The 21,036-nt window shown below is 41.1% G+C and overlaps 1 protein-coding gene across 1 annotated transcript in view; it reads left to right on the top strand.

The window, feature by feature from the left end:
• The window catches only part of CRYBG1 (crystallin beta-gamma domain containing 1), a 96,478-nt gene that overhangs the window by 35,991 nt on the left and 39,451 nt on the right, over positions 1–21,036 (top strand). The window contains 5 exon segments of the mRNA XM_054291726.1: positions 16,168–16,219; positions 16,222–16,473; positions 16,476–16,562; positions 16,565–16,750; positions 17,993–19,476. Of these exon segments, the coding sequence (XP_054147701.1) occupies positions 16,168–16,219; positions 16,222–16,473; positions 16,476–16,562; positions 16,565–16,750; positions 17,993–19,476 (2,061 nt within the window).

Here is a 21,036-nt window from a genome sequence, read left to right as displayed (position 1 = left end):
ACTCATCTTTCAAGATGATAGTTCATCAAGGTCTATGGTATTTTCATGTTAGGATTCCTCATCTGCTGCTTTAATTTTTGTCTGCCTTGCTTGGAGAAATGTTAGCAAGACATTCAGCCTAGCTCATCATACTGCTTTTTCTTACAGTGGTTTGTTTTCTCAAGAAATAACAAAACCTAAAGTCTGTTTGGGATCCATGGGGTTACTAAATTACCTCCCAGAGTTATGTTTAAATGGTAGAAAGAAAGCATTTTGTACTGTCAGTTGATAAACTTCCATACCAAGTAAGTGAAAAAGCGGGTGAGTCACTTTCCAGAGTAACAGACAACAGAATTATCAGTTCATGGATAGGTGAGAGGAACCTGTCCACAGGAGAACAAGTTGTTGCCTTAAGGTTCACCCCAGTTTTTAATAGATAAGGCCTTTCAGTGGTTAACCAATCTCCTCCCAGAATTTGAGACCGAAAGAAGAGAAGGCCTCCTTGGAACAGAAAGCTAAACAAAACCTGGTAGCCAAGGTCCTACAACGTGAGTCATGCAGGGGCTAACAATATTTGCTGGTGCTGGTTTTCTCAAAGGAGAAAAAGCCCCCACAATTCCAAGAGAACACAAACCTGCCTTGTGCAAAGACTGAAGGGAGAAAAGGAGAGGAAATTATATGACACTGTAGCATCTTTTTCTTTTGAGGTGAAGGGGAGTTAGAGGAAGGCAGTCACCTAAGAGAGGCCTAGATGAGGCAGGGGGCTGGGTTTTTCCTTGGTTTTGTTTTGTTTTCTTTTACAATCTAGATAGTTCCTCTCTCAGCTGTTTGGAATAGGTTATATCTTTCCAGATAATTAAATGTTGCAGTAGGACAAATTTTTATTTTATTACCTGGAAAAAGACAGGGAAAAAATCCTGCCCGGTGCTGTGCTGCATGTCTGGATTCTTGCCAAAGTTTTTGTGTTTAACTACACTTATGCTCAACTTTCTTTTCCTCTTCTTTGGTATAACTGTTGTGTTATAAAAATTACTGGTAAAATTGCTGTTATTCCTTGTGTGGGAAATATGGCCAGGGCACTCAGGGTGTTTGTGCTCCTCTCTGAGAGGGCATGTTCATTGCAGACAGGTCATTTGCTACCAAGTGGTTCCAGCCACCATCCTTCCCCAAGTGTAACTTGTTTCCCTGAGATAATAGTCACACTTTCCACCTCCCTACCAGGCTTAACCAGTTGAATCATTTTCCTTTCCTTTTTTATTTCTTTTCTTCCTTTTTATTTTTTTTTCTATTAGGAATTCTCCCTCGCTAATAGACACATAGATTCAAAATCCCTTGATAATCCCTACACAGAGCTGGCATTCACTTACTCCCTTTTCAGTTACTCATATTTGTGCTTACTCTGCTGGGGCTACCTTTTAATCATGTTGCTCCCCACTATCATCCCTGCACAGGAGAGAGTAGCTTCCCATGTTTTAAATTTAAAGTATAACTTTAAAGTTCTTCATGTAGACAGGTCTGCTTGTGAGAGTTACCTGCGTGTGATGTGCCTTGGGTTCACCAATTTATGGGAAATCTGAATAAATACATTTCTTTCATTTAAATCAATCAAAAAAAACAGCAATAAATACTTTATAGGCTAAAATATGTGTAGTAATTTTATTTAAATTTTTATTTATAAACATATACAGATATGTATGTATGGGTGTATATTTAAATGTAGATATGAACTGAAGGAGTTTTGGGGGATATTATTCATAAGCCATGGCTTTGGGATTGCTGTCCTGATGTCTTTGTATCAGTTGAAGAAAACAGTATATAGAGAGGATGGAAAAAGAACAGATGTGGTGAAGCATGGATCACATGAGAGTTCTTTGACAACACCCAGAACAGCTACATTATTCATTGTCTGTATGGCTTTTAATAGGATGCTGTAGTGCTGACCAGCACAGTAATTCCTTATTATCCTTTCAATGCAATTTGTTCCTATTCTTGGGCTGCAACCATGATGTGATTTGGACAAGAAAATGATGTTAATAGGAGAAGAACACTCAAGTCTTTACTTTGAAATTCATGGGGGGGAAGTAATCAAATTTTAAAACCAAACCAGTTGAGTAGGGAAGGGAAAAAGAATGCTTCATTTAGCCCTGGCCATGCCAGTATTTCTTATAGGGTTGACAAAGTATTTATACACTTAACAAATATTTAACTTGCTCTGTCCCTTAAATGTTTGGAGTTTTTTAAGATGTTTAGCTCTGAGTCATGCTCTGAAATAATTAATACAGAAATATTTTTTCAGATTTATTTAGTTGATAAATATGCAATTCATAATTAAAAACACAACATCACCATAAACATTAAGAAAAAAACCATCATTTAGAGAGTACTGAAATCATTATGGAAGCCAGGAAATGCAGAACTGGGACAGAATTTAAATGCTGACAATTTAAGTCACAGTGATGTCTCCCACAAACACTTGTGTTCCAAAAAGCCACTGTATATTAATTTACTTCTCCACAGTGTTTGGTGAGTAGTGTCATAAACCAGTAAACTGATATGGCATGGCAGATGTTAAAACCCACAAAGCACAGGGGGAATAATTTGAATATAACTTCTATCAAAGCTTTTTCTGCAGAGAGAATATTTAGGAGCATGGTCGAGGCATAATGGCAGTGTTGACTACCATAAGTATATTTAACTGAAAGGGGTGCTCAGGATCATGGAAACAATGCAAAATTTACCCTATCATGTCTAGATAATCTTTTTAATACCACCTGCCAGCAAGAACCCCCATGTAGGTGAGCTCTTCCTAAAGAACAGCACTAAGACTGGAGGACTGAACTTCGCTTTTGTTAATTCTTTCAGTTTTAATAACACATGGTACTGTCTTTTAACACAGACCTTTCTCAACATTAATACTTAAAAATATAGAAGTAGCAGAGCTCTTATATTACTTTTAATACTGCACAGGTGCTGTTGTACCTGTAGGCATGCTGAATCAGGACACTTGGGCAGCCAGCTGCAGTTGTAAGTCAGCATTGGTGAGGCTTATTGCACTGATAGAACCTAGATAGCATGTCTGGTTTTATGGAAAATAATAGAGAGGAATGTGATAGGAATTGGTGTACATCAAGCCCATTTGCTTTTGGGCTGTGATAATTGCACATCCATTGCTTTACCTGTGTCTGCTCTTTGTTAAGGACTTGGTAGGAGGAAGGAAGAGGAGACAAGAGGAAGGCCAGAGAGGAGAGATCTAAAAGATGGAACAAAAACAAGCTAAAATCACAAATCAAGAACAATTAATTATTAATAGATTAAATTCACAGCAGATAGGAAAGAAAATTAACCCAAAAATGGAAGTAGGAGTGTTCAGAAGACTGAATAAGCAGTTTCTGTAGTTTAAATGCTTTTGGTTACAGGATAAAAGGTTTGTACTTTTCTAGGATTCTGCTGTAAGCCAGGTTTATTTTATGTCTCTGCTTAAAGAACTGCAATTCTGATATTTGCATCCCTAAAAGATTAAGTGATTCATAGTAGAATTGCCTTTCTAATGTGATTGATCTGAGACACACAACAGAATTAAGGATTCCTTAGTTTAGAGTATCCATAATGATACAAACCTTTGGTCAAGCATCATTCTGCCCAGGTTTCCCAGGACACAGCAAGCATTCATAACACTGCAGCAGAGATTCTCTGGATACAAAGATTTGATTCTTTGACAGAGAAAGATGACAGGTGTCCTCAACTCAGCCATGTTTCCTAATAGTGAAGACAGAAGAATCAAGCAACTAGTTATGCATGCGGTGTCATACTCACTGTGTAGGCAGAGAACCAAAATTCTGAGAAGTCAAGATGTCAAAAAGCTTGGGCATCAGGTCCACTAGAAAACTATCTGATTATTGTGATTTGGCTTTAGCCTGCTGAAGACATGCTCATCCTTTTGTCTTCCAAAAAGTCTGGAAATCTGTGGCTAATTACAGCACAAGAAAGGTTCTCAGCTATCCATGACAAAAGCTCTCAGAGTATTGCTCAACAAAATTACTTCTCTGCTTAATAAAATCCTGTGCTGCTGACTAGACTGATGGCATCATGGCAATTTCCTTGTTGGTTAACTTTTTTTCCATATTCTCAGCTCATTATTCCTCTTATCCCCATTTGAACCACAAATTCACTTCAGTATTAACTTACAAAGGTTTTAATTTTGCTGTTTCCAACATGGCTAAGACACCAACTCTCTTATTTCCTAAAAATAACATCTAGGTTAGGTTATGTCCCATTATTATGGCTGGCTCAGAGACCTTGAAAACATCTCTTATATTTCTGCTGTTTTTTGGTGAGATTAACAGGAGAGCATCTAAGCTGTGGTTGATGGTAGGTGTACAGGACTACAGCTGACAATGACCATGGGCCTTACAGAAGGGCAAAACACAGGAAGGAAGATGGTATGGAGTTGTGCATCATTTTCATAGAAGGAACATAGGTCCTGGAATATTGGTGTAGGAGAAATCTATATTTTAGTCTAATACTTTTGGCATTCAAGATGGCAGTGGATGTACTGAGTCAAGAAGGCTCCCTTCACTCCTTTAGAATATATTTGAAGGTGGGGATACCAGTAAATTCTTACTCTGATAGACATCTTTCAAGAAGTCACAAAGTTTATTGAGGAGATTGTTGGGGTTTTATATATACAGTTAAAAACACCCAAACAAACTTGAACTTGTATCAGACAATTTGCATTTATTTATTCTTGGCTGGCAACTTTAGACAGCTGTCACTTGGACAATTGTCCTTCCAAGCAATTCAATACATTCATCTTGATGCAGGTGAAGTATAAAAAGGTTATGTTCAATTCTATATTGCATCTGAATCCTGAATAGTATTCATATTCAGCTCTGTTTGGAATTGAATTTCATCTGAGTTATTGCATGCTCCGTGTAATATTGTGAACAGATTTAATGGAAGCAGTGGATCAAAATGTGTTTCCTTTAGAGAGGATTAATGATGGCCTAAAGTCATGTGAGCAGTTGTCCTGGAATGTGATAGTGCTGAGGTCTTCGGGGCTGGGCTGCTGAATAAACTACAGTCTCCCAGGCAGGGACAAAATAAAAGGTCTATCAAACCAGCACACGTCTGCGCTTTGCACGAGTGAGATAATGTGGACAGCCACATACTCACTGTGGTATTGCCCAGGGAAGGCAACGAACCCTTCATGCATTGCAAATTGTTTAGGAGGTCTGTCATCAATGATCAAGCATTGACAGTACAAAATGACTGTGGTAATGGTGACATGGGAGTGTGCACCAGGCAGTCTGGTATTGTCGGTGACCATCCTTTATCTGCCCCGCCCCTGTGCATCATCGTGCCAAACACGCAGCTACATAGCATTTCAACATTGCACAGGTGTTACTTATGCTAGCATGTAACTTTTCCTTAGGATGACAGCCGGCACTTTACTGCTTTCTTCCCAAGGGTATACTCCTCCCTGCTCTTTCCCTTGGTGAGTAAAGTCAGGGATTTGTTTCTGGCCTCCATGCTGGGCTGTGCAGTGATCTGCAGTCTGGAGAGCTGAGGACTTGTCCTGCATCGTGCTTTTCTTGTACCATTTCCACACTTGTGCAATGTGTTGGAATGGTTTTCAGAACCTTGGCAGCTAGCTCTGCTCTCTCCTTGGGTGCGGCCCTCTTTCCATTTTGCCATGCTACGTGACCAGGTGGCTCACAGTACCCTCAGATCTGAGGAGGTTGCGACACACAGCTTGTGCTAATAGTCCATTCCTTCTGACCAGGCTTCTGCCACTTTTTAAGCTCTGTGTGACAATTAGGAGTGCGTGTATGCATACATATATGTGTAATTTATTGCTCTGTAGTGCCAGCTGCAGTGTAATAATGGGTTTGAAGAGGGTAGTCATGAAAAACTTCATCTTTCTGTTTTTATTGTCTCAAGAACTGAATTAGAGTGAATAAGCTGGAATGCTTCTTCACTTACCTCTTTAAAACAAGCACTCAACCTGCCATGGCTCAATATCTGCAAAAGCAAAGCATGACCCACTTAAAAAACCAAACTGCCTAAACTACTGTTTCAATAAGATTTAGAGATTGTAAAAGAAATCTACCATTCCTTCAAACTAGTCTTGTTCATACAATTTTCAAAATCACAGGGGGGTAACATTTCACCAGATAAGTTTTCAGTTTGTTGTGGTTACAAATACTATCTAAAGATTTAAATAGAATATAATGTTTTGTATTATAGACTTTGGTTTTTATGATGGAAGTTTGACATCTTAATTTCCTCTGAATCACACGTTATGACATGAAAATGAAAATTTATCTTCTTTTCTTCTCCTGTCTCTACAATACTCCTCTCCCTTTTTTTTTTTTTGTTCTTTTCCTTTTACCATTTTGCTTTCTAGGAGGGTATATTTGCTGGGGGAAAAAAAACAACAACAACAACAACAAAAGAGAATAATCGTCTCAGAGGAAAACAGAGATTAAAAAGTTTAGCTTTTGAAAAGTCTGAAAAATCTGACAAACTACGCCATAAATGTTTAGCAACCAGAGTTCAGATAGAACATGAAGATCTGTTTAGTTTTTTTATGTTTCCTCTGGAGAAATCTGTGATTTTAAAAGGTTTATCAGAGGTAATTCTGGATATTTCCCCTCCCTCTTCTCTGTGGGAGTTTTGATGGTTTTGTTTCTGGAAACACAAAAGGTATCTTTTTTTTGTCTGGTGTGTCAGACAGTTTTTATTAGATAAATTTCTGTCTCTAGGACCTGAAAAAGACTTCCACTTCCCAAACATGGGAGATGTGTAGACAGTTAGTGAGGGTTTTTTCCCAAGTGTCTGCCAAGCAAAAGAGAAGCTCCCCCTGCTTGTGGCTGGCTGCTGTTCAGAGCCTTGTGCACAGCTGGGAAACTGAAAAGCTTTGTCAGGTTCACCGTGTGGCCAGCTGGGAAAGCCTGGGCTGCAGGAGAGAAAAACAATGGAGTCACCTGCAGAGGAAAAGGGTAGGTAGCTGGAGAAAAACCCTGCAGAGGAGGAGGGATTTGTATTCCCAGCCGTTCCCAACAGGTGCCGAGAAGGCGTGGGAGGGAAGTGGTAGATTAGGAGCAGGGGAGAAGACTCATGCCTGCCTTCTGCATACAGGAAACACTTGTTGTCTACCAGGTTTTAATGGTCGACAACCACCTCCCTCCTGCATTCCAAAGCACCAGCAAATAATGGAGTGAGCTTATGCAAAGGGGACTCCAGGGGTTGGTAATGGAGTGGTTGTGCTGTAATTTATTTAGAAAGTATCTAAAATAGTTTGAGCCCAACACTAGAATTGTTGTAGTTAAAACTATGGTTAGTTATGATGCTTTTTGAAGGGTTAGCTTTAAAAGTACCTTTGTCAAATCTGTTGTTCTAAGCCACAGATACCAAAGGCAATCGTGGACTATGTTGGATTGGCCTATATCCAAACTAACAACTTCAGAAATTCAAGTGCAGAATCAATAACTCTCTGTATTTCTTGACATTTCCTGGAAATCTGGGTGTTTCTGAACTGTACAGTTTGAACCAGTTTAATCTAATTCCCGCTTGCATTATTGTTCATCCACAAAATATCTTTTTAGAGGTAAGACATGATGTGGGTTTTTTAATTCCAAGTAGGAATTAGAAATTTTATCCAATTATCCACCAATAACAGTAGTGCAATTTAAATGCTGTTGTAGTTGTATCTCTTTAGTAGCTAATATTTAGAAGTTGAAGTGCACAGTAGCATAATGCAGCCTGACTGTAGTAATTAATCTGTAATAGCAGGAAAACATGTATCTCCCTTTTTTCTTCATAAGTAATAATATATCTGTTTTCTAGACAGATGCAATGTTTATTTTAATGCTTTCTACATTAATTAGTTCTGTTTGGAGCCTAAAATAAACACACCTAAGAATAAAAATGCATTTCATGAGAACTTTTCCTCCTAGAAGTTTCTCTTGCTTAATGGAGAATATTGCGATATGGAAGTAATTGTGGGATTATAAGCAAAGTGTTAGAAGGACTATTCCACTTAATTTACATTTTTGCCCACAACACTATAGGGAATCAGTGGGTTTGGAGCCATTCCCATTTTCTTCATACTGGTTTAATAAAGTTTATTCTAACCAATATTGAGGCACTTCGCTGTAATAATTATTGTAAGAAATAATTTTAATGAATTCCGGGAGCCTTAGGTGTATGCTGTTATTTGGAATAAATGCTAAGTTATAGTATTGTAATTCAGATGTAAAATGAGGTATCCAGCTGATTTTTATGAAGTCAGGATAAGATATTTTAGTAATAATAGTTCCTTGTGCTTAAAGCTCTTCATCTGTAAATGCTGGAAAATCTGTACATCAAAGAAGTTACCAAGGAGTGTAAACATTTTATACATTTCATAAAAGGGCTTTTTGAAGCTCACAGGTTATCAAACCCAAATTTTCCAAAACAGCTGCTGTGTTGGGCACCTCAATATTGGGGGGCTGACTTGAGACACAATTCAGTTGAAAAGTACCAAATGATACCCTGGTATGAAGTGTAATAGGATTTACATCACATGATTTTAATCTGTTTAATGAGAGCTTCTGTGGAGAAGAGAGACTACATTAATTTCATTTTTAAATACAGTTTGATTAAATATTGTCATTTTTCATTCTGTTGAATAGTTTTCAGAGTCAGAACCATACATTAATTTTTTCTGTCACAGAACCATCACATCAACTTTCCAAAGCCGGCATGTTAAACATGTAGTTTACTTAGTTGTTTATGAAATTTGGCTTTGATCAAATTAGCAGTCTAATTTGCAGTTTGTTTACTGTCTTTATTCTTTCACAATTTAACAGCCTCACCTTACTAACACAGTGCTCACAAGGATGGCTTTCTGCCTCTTGCCCTGTGACAGCCTATTCTACTGTGCCTGACCATGGGAAAGTCCCCATGTTGCTAGCAAGGCTTTTAGTTTTCCATTTATAGTTTCAGACTATCTGCTACCCAAGGAAAAAACCTCCAGTCTTATAAATTTCAAGTTACATAATGAGTTACTTTTAGGTATGTAGAGCTAGAGCTGCCCAAAGGACACTTTGGGGCTTTAGTTAACTAACTCCTGGGCATCTGTTCCCTAGACTGAATTAAAACTGCAGGTGAGACCTAGGTTTCCTACCTAGTACTGTGAGATGATCTATAACCTTCCTCTGCTGAGAACTTACAGCCAGCTAAAAGGAAGCACTGGGCACAGGAGTGTATTAGAAATTCTGCCTTACTCTTGAGCTACATAGAATCATAGAATATCCTGAGTTGGAAGGGCAAAGTCCAACACCTGGCCATGCACAGGACACCCCCGGAGACACACCATGTGCCTGAGAGCACTGTCCAAACATTTCTTGAACCCTGTCAGGCTGCTGCTATGACCACTTCCCTGGGGAGCCTGTTCCTGTGCCCAGCCATCCTCTGGGTGAAGAATCTTTTCCTGATATCAAACCTAAACCACCCCTGACACAACTTCAGGCCATTCCTTCAGGCCCTGTCACTGGGCACCACAGAGAAGAGATCAGTGCCTGTCCCTCCTCTTGCCCTCACAAGGTTGTAGACTGCAGTGGGTCTCCCCTCAGTCTCCTCCAGGCTGAACAAGCCAAGTGACCTCAGCCACTCCTCATACAGCTTCTCCTCAAGATCCTTCACCATTTTTGTGACCTTTATTTGGAAGCTTTCTAACAGCTTAATATCCTTGTTACGTTGTGGTGCCCAAAAATGTACACAGGACTCAAGGTGAGGCCAGGTGCAGTGTCATGTAGAGATGCCCAGGAAAAGCCAGCTCAGTTAACCAGCACAGAGCAGCCACATCAGTGCCTTCTTTGGCAGAGACTGATAATATATGTGGCTCTGTAAGATTATTTCCTTTTTGCCCTATAATCATTTAATGTAATGGTGCAATATTTTTTCAAGTGCCATAGACTTTCCAGGCTGCTGAGCTCCTATTGACAGCAGCAGTTTTGTGTGAAAGCACAGGGAAGAGATGAAGATTGATGGTGCTTAAGAAAGAGCTGATTTCCAGAGACTGATTGCTCTGTCTGTGGTACAGATACTCCTAAGTCTGCAGAAAAAGAATCTTATTTCTTGTCTCTGGTAACTATGTACAAATACTTCATCTAAAAGGACTAAGTGTTGCAGTAAGCTGTGGATCTAAATTAGACAATTTATGTTAAATCTATACTAACTATTTTATACCATTTAGAGTTAATGACAGGACACTGTATGCTCTCACAAAACAGAAGAGATCTACAAGCATAGGAGAGAGAGACCTGCTAAATCAAAACCACTGACATAATAGATTCTTTATCACTGTGAATTGCATTCAGAAATGAAAAAAGGAAAGGGGTTACATTTGTTAGTTGTGGCTTCTGATTAGGGGAGACTTAAAATTAACTCCAAGCCATTCTCTTCCTCTCCAAAATGCTTTTGCCATTAATCCTTTATTGCTTAACAGAAAAAGTACTTTCAAGTTCCTATCTCTTAGAGCAAAACATACACATGTTTATTTTCACTCTTGACTTTGAAAGAGATAGTTTTGATGAATATTTACACTAAGAAGATTATCTAGTGATACTGCTCTGACCCAGCAGCAAGATTCAAAATCATGAGAGCAAAGATGTGAGGCTAACTCATATCAAACTTCATCACTTTCTCTTGTACTGAAACACAAAGAGTTGCAAGTGCAATCATTTATGTTAGTATGATTTTTTTTTGCATATAATTTTTTTCTGGATGACTTTCAGGTTCAAGAGAGTTTAAATATTCTCTCAGTTATTGATTTTTGAATAATCCCTGCTCCTGCTTTTGGTGCTAGTTCTTTTCTGCTTCTTCAAGTCCCTTTTTAGTACCATTTTACCACTAATAGCTTGAAAAATACAGATTTAATATATCAACCTAGGAAGGTGAAGAACCAAGGATGCCAACATAAATCAGTCTCTTTCTGCATAAAGGCACAGAGGCACAGGTGATTTTTTTTCTTAAGCTATCCTAAATTTGGATCAGAAAACAGTAACCAGGTCTGTGAGAACCAACGTGTGTGGTACATTTTCCCCTACTGTTGCATATCTGTGCTCTGGTATTGCACGTTAATTAATACACGTAAGGCGTTTGCCCAACACTAACTTTGTAGTTCTTTGCAACATGTTCTCTGCTTCTGTAGAGCTGCTTACTGAAGGACTTGCTGCCACCCTTCTGCAGTTCTCCTGTCCTCTAATTGAGCCCCTTTCATAGTTCTAATTTGTCTGCCAAATGACTTATCAGTTGGAAAGGCTCAAGTCAGATATTACTTCCTTTTTTTTTTTGCTTGTTTTTACCTGAGTGCTGCCAGAAGAAAGAAAGGGTTAAAGCGTGGGAGGATTGCTAAGAAAAAGGGTTTGGTTACTGACACACAGGACTGCATCTCACACACCATAGTTTGTTTATTCTTCTGTAAACAGCAGAAAGAATTATCATCATCATGGTAAGGCAAACAACACTCTCTTTTATTCCTTTTTTAAACCCCATCAGAAATCTTCATGTTGATACACAGTTACTTTTTTAAAATCATAAAATCTACTGATCTCCATTAGTTTTACAGAGCGTTTCTTTAACCAACAGATGCTCCTCTTGACAGAAGGGGAGGGGGGAACAATTTTAGTTTGTGGAAATTACTAGCTCTGGGGAAAAGGAGATGGGAGCAGACATGCCTTTTCTGACATGCCCGTTCTTATTTATCTCCTTTCTCTACTAAATACTCATGTAAGGATCTGTTTCATTTTATCAATGCTTCTTTGTCTTTCCTGAGCTTTTTTGAAAGATTTCCATTCATTTGATTTTACGTGATTTGCTCCTTTCAGTTTTCCTGTTCTTTTCTAATACATCCAATATCTAAATCTTGGTGTTTGACACCTAAGAAATATTATGGTATAAGATAATTTTTATATATGCATCTATGCTTCTTGAGCTGATTATTTCCTTTCCAAAAAATCCATTAAACATGCAGGCTTATTAGTCTCATTAATCTATATGCTGTTGCAAAGTATTCAATTTTCGATGCACATTAGAACTAAAAATCTACTTTTACAGTGAAAAAATAAATTGGAAGCAGACAGGTCCTGTTCTCTTGAAGATTTGAAATGTTTCACTAAAATACCCTGACTTTCTAGAAAATACAGTATGTGTAAAAATATGACTATTAAGAAAACTTACATTTGGTTCACTTCACTCTGCTCAAGTCTTGCTTTTATAGCCCCTTGCTTACTCAGGTAAGTTCCTGAATCAAAATAAATGTATTCCCTGCACAAATTGCTCAGGTAAAGCTGAAATTGCTTAAAATCCAATTTTTGCTATTTATATCCCCTATCTGCATAGCAGGCAAAGAGCTGGAAAAGGCTAGAGAGGACCTGTTAAATTTAGAGTGTATTTTTTTTCTCTTACTCTGAAGAGAACACTGTCAACCTGGAACATGGTATAGTTAAAACAAATGCTAAAAAAGGTTTAGAGAGTATATGTCAAACTCTTCATATTCAGAAGGCAGTTTGGGAGTTAAAATAACATAAGCCACATTTTCCTAATACTAACCCCCCCTTGGTGTCTTTGAGAAGGGTCAGCATAAACAATGAACAATGAATATAGTGAATTGAAGTAATTCAAATCCATTTGATTGACAGCAAGGTCAGTTAAACTGGTTAAGTTTAGAGATCATTTAGATTAACTTAAAATATAACTGGTTTTTTCCTCTTCAGTAAATCACAACAAGAATTTACTCAGGTCACATGTTTTGTTAAGTACATTTCCCCCCGTGCTTTTAGAAGAAGAAAATAAGCACCAAGCCTTTATTTCCATCTGCAACTCACTCCTTCTCTCTCTGCCAGTAGCTATGGCACTCACCTGTAGGAAAGCAATATGAAAACTCTCCTCTCGAGTGGGTCTTGTGCTTCTCAGACTTTTCTTTCTCTTAGCTTTGATTTGTACATTGTTCTTTCCAGTTTTTCTACTAATATTTTCACAGCATGTTGATCCAGCAATACTCCAGAGCAATTTTCAGACTAACAAAGACCAGCACTGTTACTGTGATATATTTCAGTCTCAGTCTCTGCAGAATGCTAAAGCCTGAAGAGTAATCGTTTATTTATTTAAATTTTTTTGGCTAAAGCACTTTTTGGGAGGTCATGTGACTGCTAGAACTTCCAGGCTTTCTGTTTCTCAAGGCTGGATGAATTTCAATAGTGTGATTTAAAGATATTTGACATTACTGGCTTTCCAGCATGAATTTTCAAGGGTCCTACGCTATTAGAATTGTTGAGGATACAAGGGTCTCAGAAGTTTTCATGTTACTTGAAATCCAGTCAGTTATGACCTTCTAATTAATGATAAAGCCTAAATTTATTCTTCACTAGATGGTTTGTTGCTTTTTTCCCCTCTGAAGATGAACATATTCTGGAAAATAAATGTTTAAATTAAAGAACTGTCCACAGTAGATATTACCATCTATTAGTTACCACAAAGTTGCTAATGACTAGTAAAAATACTGCTTTTTTTCTCTAATGTGTGCTCTAAGAAGTGTCTTCATTTATGTTCAGCTGACTCAGATGAACTCATCTAAGAAAATAACCAATTGATCCCTCAAGACACATCCTGAAGTTTTGATTCAACAGTTCATAGTAGCTTATGCTCTCTTTTCACTGGAGACCAGCAAAGCACATGTTTAATTGTACTGTTAAATTAGGGGTTTGGCTGTGGCAACTTACATTAGCTAATGAGAAAAAAAACCCAGCCGAAAACAGAGGAAATATTTAATGCTAGCATAAACAGGTATGAATATAAATACAAACAACATTTACATTTCTTGGTTAAGAATGCAGCAGCATTTTGCTTTCAGATTAGAACACAGCTTTCAAGGTTCATGCAGAGTGCTTGAAATGGCTTCCTCCACACTGTCCAAGGAATGGATAGGCAGGCCCTGTAGATTTTTCAGTTGCCAATGCCTTTGATCAGGTATTTCTCAAGCAGCTAATGTTTTAAGAGTAAGAATGCTTGAGCATAAGCACATTGAAGAAGCCTGATCTGCAGAACAAGGGTATTTCTTGCCTTCTGCAATCAAACATGCAGTGCTCTCAAGTCAAGCATTCTCATGCTGTGCCCTGGCAGGCTGGGTCCCACTCGGAGTCCCTTGGGATGCTTGGTCTCTGTGCCCTCTTGCACTGGCAATACTGGCTCACCTACATTTATCTGACTTAAAATACAAGCTCTTCAGGGCAAGTACCTGGTCTTTTATGTGTTTTGAAAGAGCTGTATATAATTAAGGTACTTTGTATGAAGAAATTACTTCAAAACAGTTTACATAGGGCAGCTATTTCAAGATCAAGGAAAAATCTTTAGCCTTGTTCCCTGAGGAAACAAGGCTTATGTGACTGGACTGGCTGGCTGTCCCTCCTCACTTCCATTCAACACCTTTTGAACTTGTTGGTTGTAGTTTAAACTACATTTGAAAGGGGGAGACATCTCAATGATAATTAAGTTCCCATGGACTTTATGAAAATCAGTGGCTGGGAAGAGAGAAATCCAGATCCCCAGTTCAAATAACTAATTTTTCTAGGTGTAATCTTGCAAACTAAAAACTTGACAGCAAGTGTAATAATGATGGTCAGGTTGATAATGTACTCCCACCTACTTTAGAAGACTGACAGCTATTTCCATCCAATTGTTAATATGATGGTTGACACCATAATAAAGTTAAATTTCCCCTGTTTTGGTGTTCCAACAGTTTTTAGCATGAACAATAGTCATCCTCCTCACACTTGTAGATATTATGAATTATGGGAGAAATCAGTATCTTTCCTTATTAGCTCAAGTGTGAAAATTTTGTATTTTTGCTTATTTTAGCTGGCAACGTTCATTATTGTCATCTTATCCTTTCCCTGTAATTAGTTAGTACTGGCAATACATACATAGAATAAGAAATTAATAATTGGGCTGCATTACTCATGATCTGATAGGGAAATTTCTAGGTGGTTTTGTTATCACTAAAGCACTTTACCCACCTGAGCTGTATGAACTTAATGCAGCCCTTAATATTGCTCTTCACTTAATTGTTTTGGTTCTACTGGTTGAAAGAAGTCCTCAAAGGGAGTGGAAAAAGACAGGCATTATCTATCTCATTTGCAGATTATTTCACTGCCTAATAAAACCTAAACCCCAAACAATACATAAACTTGAGCTTAAGGTAATGACCATAGACTTGCCTATTTGAAGGCCAGAGGTGGAAGATCACTGTGTGAGGACACAGGTCTTGCTCGGTGCTACAGCTGCTTATTAGTTCAATGAGTGACATTGGTAAACAGGAATAGGCAAAGACAAGGGTTTCGTGGATTTCTGTTAGGTGGCAGCATAAGTCAACTCCACCTTTTCCCCAATTTAAGCTCTGTGTTTTTCACGTTTTTTGGTATTTTTCATTTGCTTGGGCAAGCCTTGCTGCTGCACGTTCTCTGGCGTTAAATAGGTTCCATGTGGCTCCCCTGAGACAAGACTGTGTAGGCTGTTGATTAAGAAAAAATAACTAACTTAACACTTTTCCAGCTGGAGGAGGAAGTGACTCCACAAAAAAGGTCTTGATTTTCTTCAATAGCCAAGGGGGCAGACACACCGCAGGCCGGGCACCCCGGCCGGCTGCAGGCGGCTGACCTGGTGTCTCCCCCGCCTCCGCGCTGGGCCCTCAGACGCTCCGAAGTGAGACTTGCGTGGTCCTTCCTGTTGAAGCTGTTCCACTTCATATAAGTCATTAAGCGTTAATTAGAAGAGGACTTGTTGAGCATTCATTAAACATTAAATACTAATTGAGCGCCCGGGGAGACCGCCGGCACCATTCGGCCGCGGAGTCATTCTCACGCCGGCCCGAGCGGGGCCGGGGGCAGGCGGGGCAGCCCTAGCCGCCGGCAGCCGTGTCCCCGGCCGGGGGCGGCGTGCCCGGGGCGGCCAGGCAGGGCAGGCGTAGTCGGGCGGCACAGACGGCAAGCAGCCACGCCCGCCGTGCGAGGTGGAAGGTGCGGGTTCATCTCCCCGCAGGGCTTTGAACCCCGATGTCCCACAGGGCCCCCGGCGGCCGGGCGGGGCCGGCCCCCGCACGCTTCCTGGGGTTGGGGGAAAGCCACGCCCGCTCCCGGCACCTCCGAGCGGCCGGTATCGGGGGGCGGCCGGGTTACGGCCGCTCCACACGCTCCGCTGCCCCGCAGCCATCGTGCCGGGCAGGGACGAGCCGGTGCCCCTGTCCTGCGCCGCCCCTCTCCCGGCCCGGGCGCCGGCTCACGCCGGGCAGCCAGCACTGCAGCTCGCCGGGGCGGCGGCGGCGCGAACCGCCCTCCTCCAACCCTCGGTGCTTTTCCCTCAACATCAAAGGGCGTCGGTTTTGCCCGGGGCGGCGTTTTGCCCTCAATAACAAGTCGGCGGCAGCCGCAGCGCGGGCTGCTGGGGCACCTACGGGGCGCGGCGCGGCGCCCACTCGAGCCCCGCCGCCCCCTCGACGGCCTCACCCGTGGCCGGGGGCGCCCGCGCTTCCCGCTGCCCCGCGGGCCTCGCTGGGGGCCGGTCCGGCGCTTCCGCCGCCCCTCCCTCAGCGGCCGGGAGGGGCGGCCAGGCCAGGCCAGGTAGAGCCGCTGCCCGCGGCGGGGCGGTGGCTCGGGGCGGGCTGCGGGGGCGGGCCGGGGCGGAGCGCACAGACGGCCGGCGCCGGGACAGCCGTGCCACGAGTAGCGGCGGCGTGCGTGGGGCGGCTTCGTGTAGGGGCCGCCAAGCCGAGCGGTGAGTGTCGGGCGCTCGGCGGGCTGGGGAGGTGAGGAACGGTGAGGCGAGGCGAGGATGCGATGCGGCCGGCGGCGAGTAAAGCCCGACGCGGCACCTTTCTCCTGCTTATCCCGTTTTGGGATGGGGGAGGACAGCGGCAGCTTCGGGCGGCTTCACCCTCCTGGTGACGCGCGGAGCGGGGGCCGTGACTCCTACGGCGAGGAAGTGCTGGGCTGGTTCTCTGCAGCCGCACCTGCGGGGAAGGGATCGGGGGGCGCAGGGGCTTCAACTCCGGCCCGCCCTGAGCGCTGGGGGACGCCGGGCACTGACAGTGGCAGGGGAGCTGGGTGTCTGCAGCAGAAACAAGCTGGAAACTGCCGAAACAGGGTCCGTGCTGCCGAGGGAACCCGCTCTCCTCGAGAGGTCTGGTGCGCCGGGGTAGAAAGTACTCGCGGTGTTTTGAAGTAGACGTCTCAAAACAAGTATTCATCGTACCGGCATGTAAAAAGGGCTAATGTATTAAAATGCAAATATGCATGTGTACTCGGCGATGCTGTTGCGTGTTTCCTGTTTACCATGTTAATTAGAAGTTGTAAGGCAGAACTTCGCCAAGAGTAATCCAGGGCAGTGTTTGACCCAGTAATGCTCACTGAGTGATGCAGTGACTTTTATACTTCTGGGAATTTTAGCCCAAAACACAACCCAAATATTTACTGAATTTCATTAATGAGAAATGTAAGACAACTTATACCTTTGAAACGATTCTCTACCGGCACAAGTGTGAAAACTGACTCAGCCAGTATGGAGAGAAAGTTAAACTCCCCATTCTTGTTTTTCTAAGGAAAATTTTGACTGTGAAGTTTTACCCCAGTCTTGCAGGCACCAGGATGCTTTTCTATAACATTTTGGGTGACGTCAGCTAATTGTGCAAAATTTTGAGATTCGGGATATATAAAGCTGCCATTATAAAGTAAGATGAGCACATTTGCAAAAAAATGCAGGCAAAAACGTACAGAAGCAAAGAGGAGTTCTTATTGTTTTTCAAGGGTTTTGTTGTTCTTCTTTTTTTGAGAGCTAGAATTGTTCAGTAAACTGTTTTGTTTCCATTCACTGTGTCCTTTTAATTTAGAGGTAGTCATAGAACAAAAAAATGTATTATAGAAACAATTTTGACATTAACCAACTGTTTGTTTGTTTGTTTGTTTGTTTGTTTTTGTAGTCAACCTCACACCTTCCAGATTCTTCCAGAGAAGAGAATAAAAAGAAACCTGTTTTGGAAAGACTTGGAAATTTGTTTGGTACGGGGAAGAGGAAAATTGTCAAAAGTTCACTAGAACACACTTCACGTCACAAGGGTGAGAGGTCAGGTTCTCCTCACGGGGCGCAGGCAGTCTACTGTAGGCACTTCAGAGAAGGACACGAAGCTCCTCAAGTAGAGAAACAAGTGAGAAACGTCAGTGCCCTTCCTGAGGCACAGGAATATAATTTCAGTGGGGAAGTGAGACCTCTGTACCACGATACGATTTCAGAATGGAGCAGTAGGGGAGTCTCTTCTGACAGCGAGTGGTCAGCAGATTGGAGCGGCAGCAGCGAAACCATTAAAAACTCCTTCTGTGAGAGCAGCCTGAATGTGGAAACGCTGGGGCTGGAGAAAGAATCCGTCACAGATATAAATAATTCCACAACTCCAGATTTCATACAGAGCTTGAGAAATCTGTCTAGTGAAGACTTAGAAAAGAGTATCTTAAGTCACAAGCAGCTTGTGAACACGTGGGTGTCTGAGGAGCTCGGGCATGCAAAACCCAAGGATTTGCCATACGAGTTGGAATCTGCAGCGAGTGAGCACGCATATTCTGCTAGAGTGTTAACTGTTGATATCTATCTAAGAAAAACAGAGGAGCTCCTTAATGAACCCGTGACTCTTAAATCGGAAGAAAATTGCAGTGATTTGGACACAATGGATAAAAAATCTGCTAGTAAAAGATCTGGAAAACGGAGAAAGTCTCAATCATCTGGAGACATTCCAAATGGAGAGAGAAACCAGTCTGAGAATACTGCAAGGGAAGAATCTGGTTTTGAGGATGATGCCCATTCTGAGGTGTTTTCAGACAAGATAATAAACTCTGAGCGGAAAGTGAGGTCTCTTCAACAGACTCCTGAAAGAAATTCCTCTTCCTCAGGTAGCAATCAGGACCTAAAAGTTGGATCTGCTCACAAAGCGGCATCTAAAGCTGAAGCTGACAAGGGCAAGCAGCAGATCTCAAACACAAGCTCTGCAAGGAGAAGATCATATAAAAAGAATCAGTCGGATACTGTACCCATTTCCCCTACTGGTTTGAAGGGTCAGGTGAAAGATTACTCTTCAAAAAGGCAACCTTTAACATCGCCAGAGACTAACTCAGTGACAAAAAGAACTTCAGTGGAGAAGGGAGCTATACCTGTGGCTTTTGGGGAAGACAGTTTGGAGTCTCCCAAAGCTTCTTTGGCTGCTAAGACAGAAGACCTGGTGTTTTCTGAAGGCAGAAATGATACCAAGGCAGTAAAGAATGGTAATGGTTCAGATGGAAGAGCTTTCTTGCATACTGATGGAATTAAAAACGGAGACCTGTGTCTGTCAGCTGAGAGACAGACAAATTCTGATTTAGACACCTCGAAGCTGAAGAGTTTGGATTCTTCCAGAACAGTCATGACAAAGATTAGCCTGTAAGTAACAAACCAGTTTACCTTGTCCTTGTAGCTGTAATTTTGCTTGTATCTGTGTTTAGAATTCTATGGAAACACTAGCTGTGTATCTGTTATCTGTCTAAATTGTTTTCAGTTAAGAACTGCCCTTAAAAAATGTAAGCTACCATAACTAAAGCTACCACTTAACAAGCACTGTAGTCTACATATATTAGAAAAATAATTAATTTTTTAATTTTTTAAAATTGATAGGGAAGGTCTTTGTCGCATCCACTATATGGAATAATTTAACATATATAAAAACTGCTCAGTCATCATCGTGGATCAGATTAATTCATCTGTCATTGACCTTAATTAATTTTTCTCTCATCAAATCAGAATGTGGTTGAAGATTTTGTATGTGAAAATCGTTTGAATTAGAAATGTATTCAAGTTTTTTATGTTTTATAGCAGCCTAAGTTCTGCTATTATTTTATGAAGAAATGTAGCGTGCAATGTAAAACTTGATTGTTCAAATGATATGATAGATCACATTCCAAAGTTTTGAGTACATAAGGTTGCTTTCTTAAGTATGTGTAGGGTGAATCACTTAAATTTTGATGCATGTGAATAACATCAGGTATTTGCAGAATGATGCATATATTAGTTTTCAGTTTTTGATTTTACACTTGAAGAAGCTGTCTCTGTCAAACAGGTGGTCAGAGCTTTCCTTAGGGTTATAAAGAAGCAGCTGTGTTTAAAAAGTTCACTGTTATCACCTGTATGAGAGCAGTGATTGATTACTGGGATACTGTTGCATTCTCATCCACAGGCAATGATTTGTTTGCATTATTCATTTGTGTTGTTTGGTTGCCACGGCTGTGGGCTGTGTGCTGTTGCACTCCTTGTTCTGACATGTTCAGTTGTAGGTGTGGGGGCACTCTGAATCCTGTAGGGCCACCTGAGGTACACTGAGTGTTGATAATTGTCCTTGTGTTAGAGGGATGGGAAGGTTCAGCATGATGGTTTAAGAGACACGTCTGTTTGCAATTATGCTTCCCACATCTGAGGAGCACAGGAGCAATTTCCTTTGCACAATTTGTAATACTCTACATTTGAGTCCTTAATTTGTAACTTAAGTTTCAAAAGCCTAGTACTGAAAGTTAAACTGTGGCATTTTTGTACTGGGTGATGCCTTGCCATCTGGCAGTGTAGATCTTAAACTCTTGAGTTTGTATCTTCACAGCTTCAAAGGAAAGGTAGCTTTCATATTGTTTTTTCTGTGTATCTCCTGGGCTTGCTGTAGTGAATTATCTTTTACTGTACTCATAAGTAACAGACAAGTGTCCCGTCTGAAAGACCGAATTTTAACAATAAACAACCTGTTCTATTTCATCCCTTTTTGTGGGGTGTGTGACACAGTGTCTTGGCTTTATCTGCTGCTAGAGGAACTTTAGCCCTGGGTGGGGACTGCCGTGTTGCCTGCAAGGTTTCTGATGTGTCTGATTGCTGTCATAGCACAGCACCACACCATTTCTTTAGCCAGAGTTACATGCTCTGGTTATCTGGTATTATTTAGAGTCATTCATTAGAACATATGAA

The sequence above is a fragment of the Melozone crissalis genome, unplaced genomic scaffold (assembly GCF_028551555.1).
Source record: "Melozone crissalis strain CALT ecotype California unplaced genomic scaffold, PUWL_Pcris_2 ptg000106l_1, whole genome shotgun sequence".
Taxonomy (NCBI): domain Eukaryota; kingdom Metazoa; phylum Chordata; class Aves; order Passeriformes; family Passerellidae; genus Melozone; species Melozone crissalis.
Note: the sequence above shows the minus strand (reverse complement) of the source record. Positions and strands in the feature narration are given on the sequence as shown.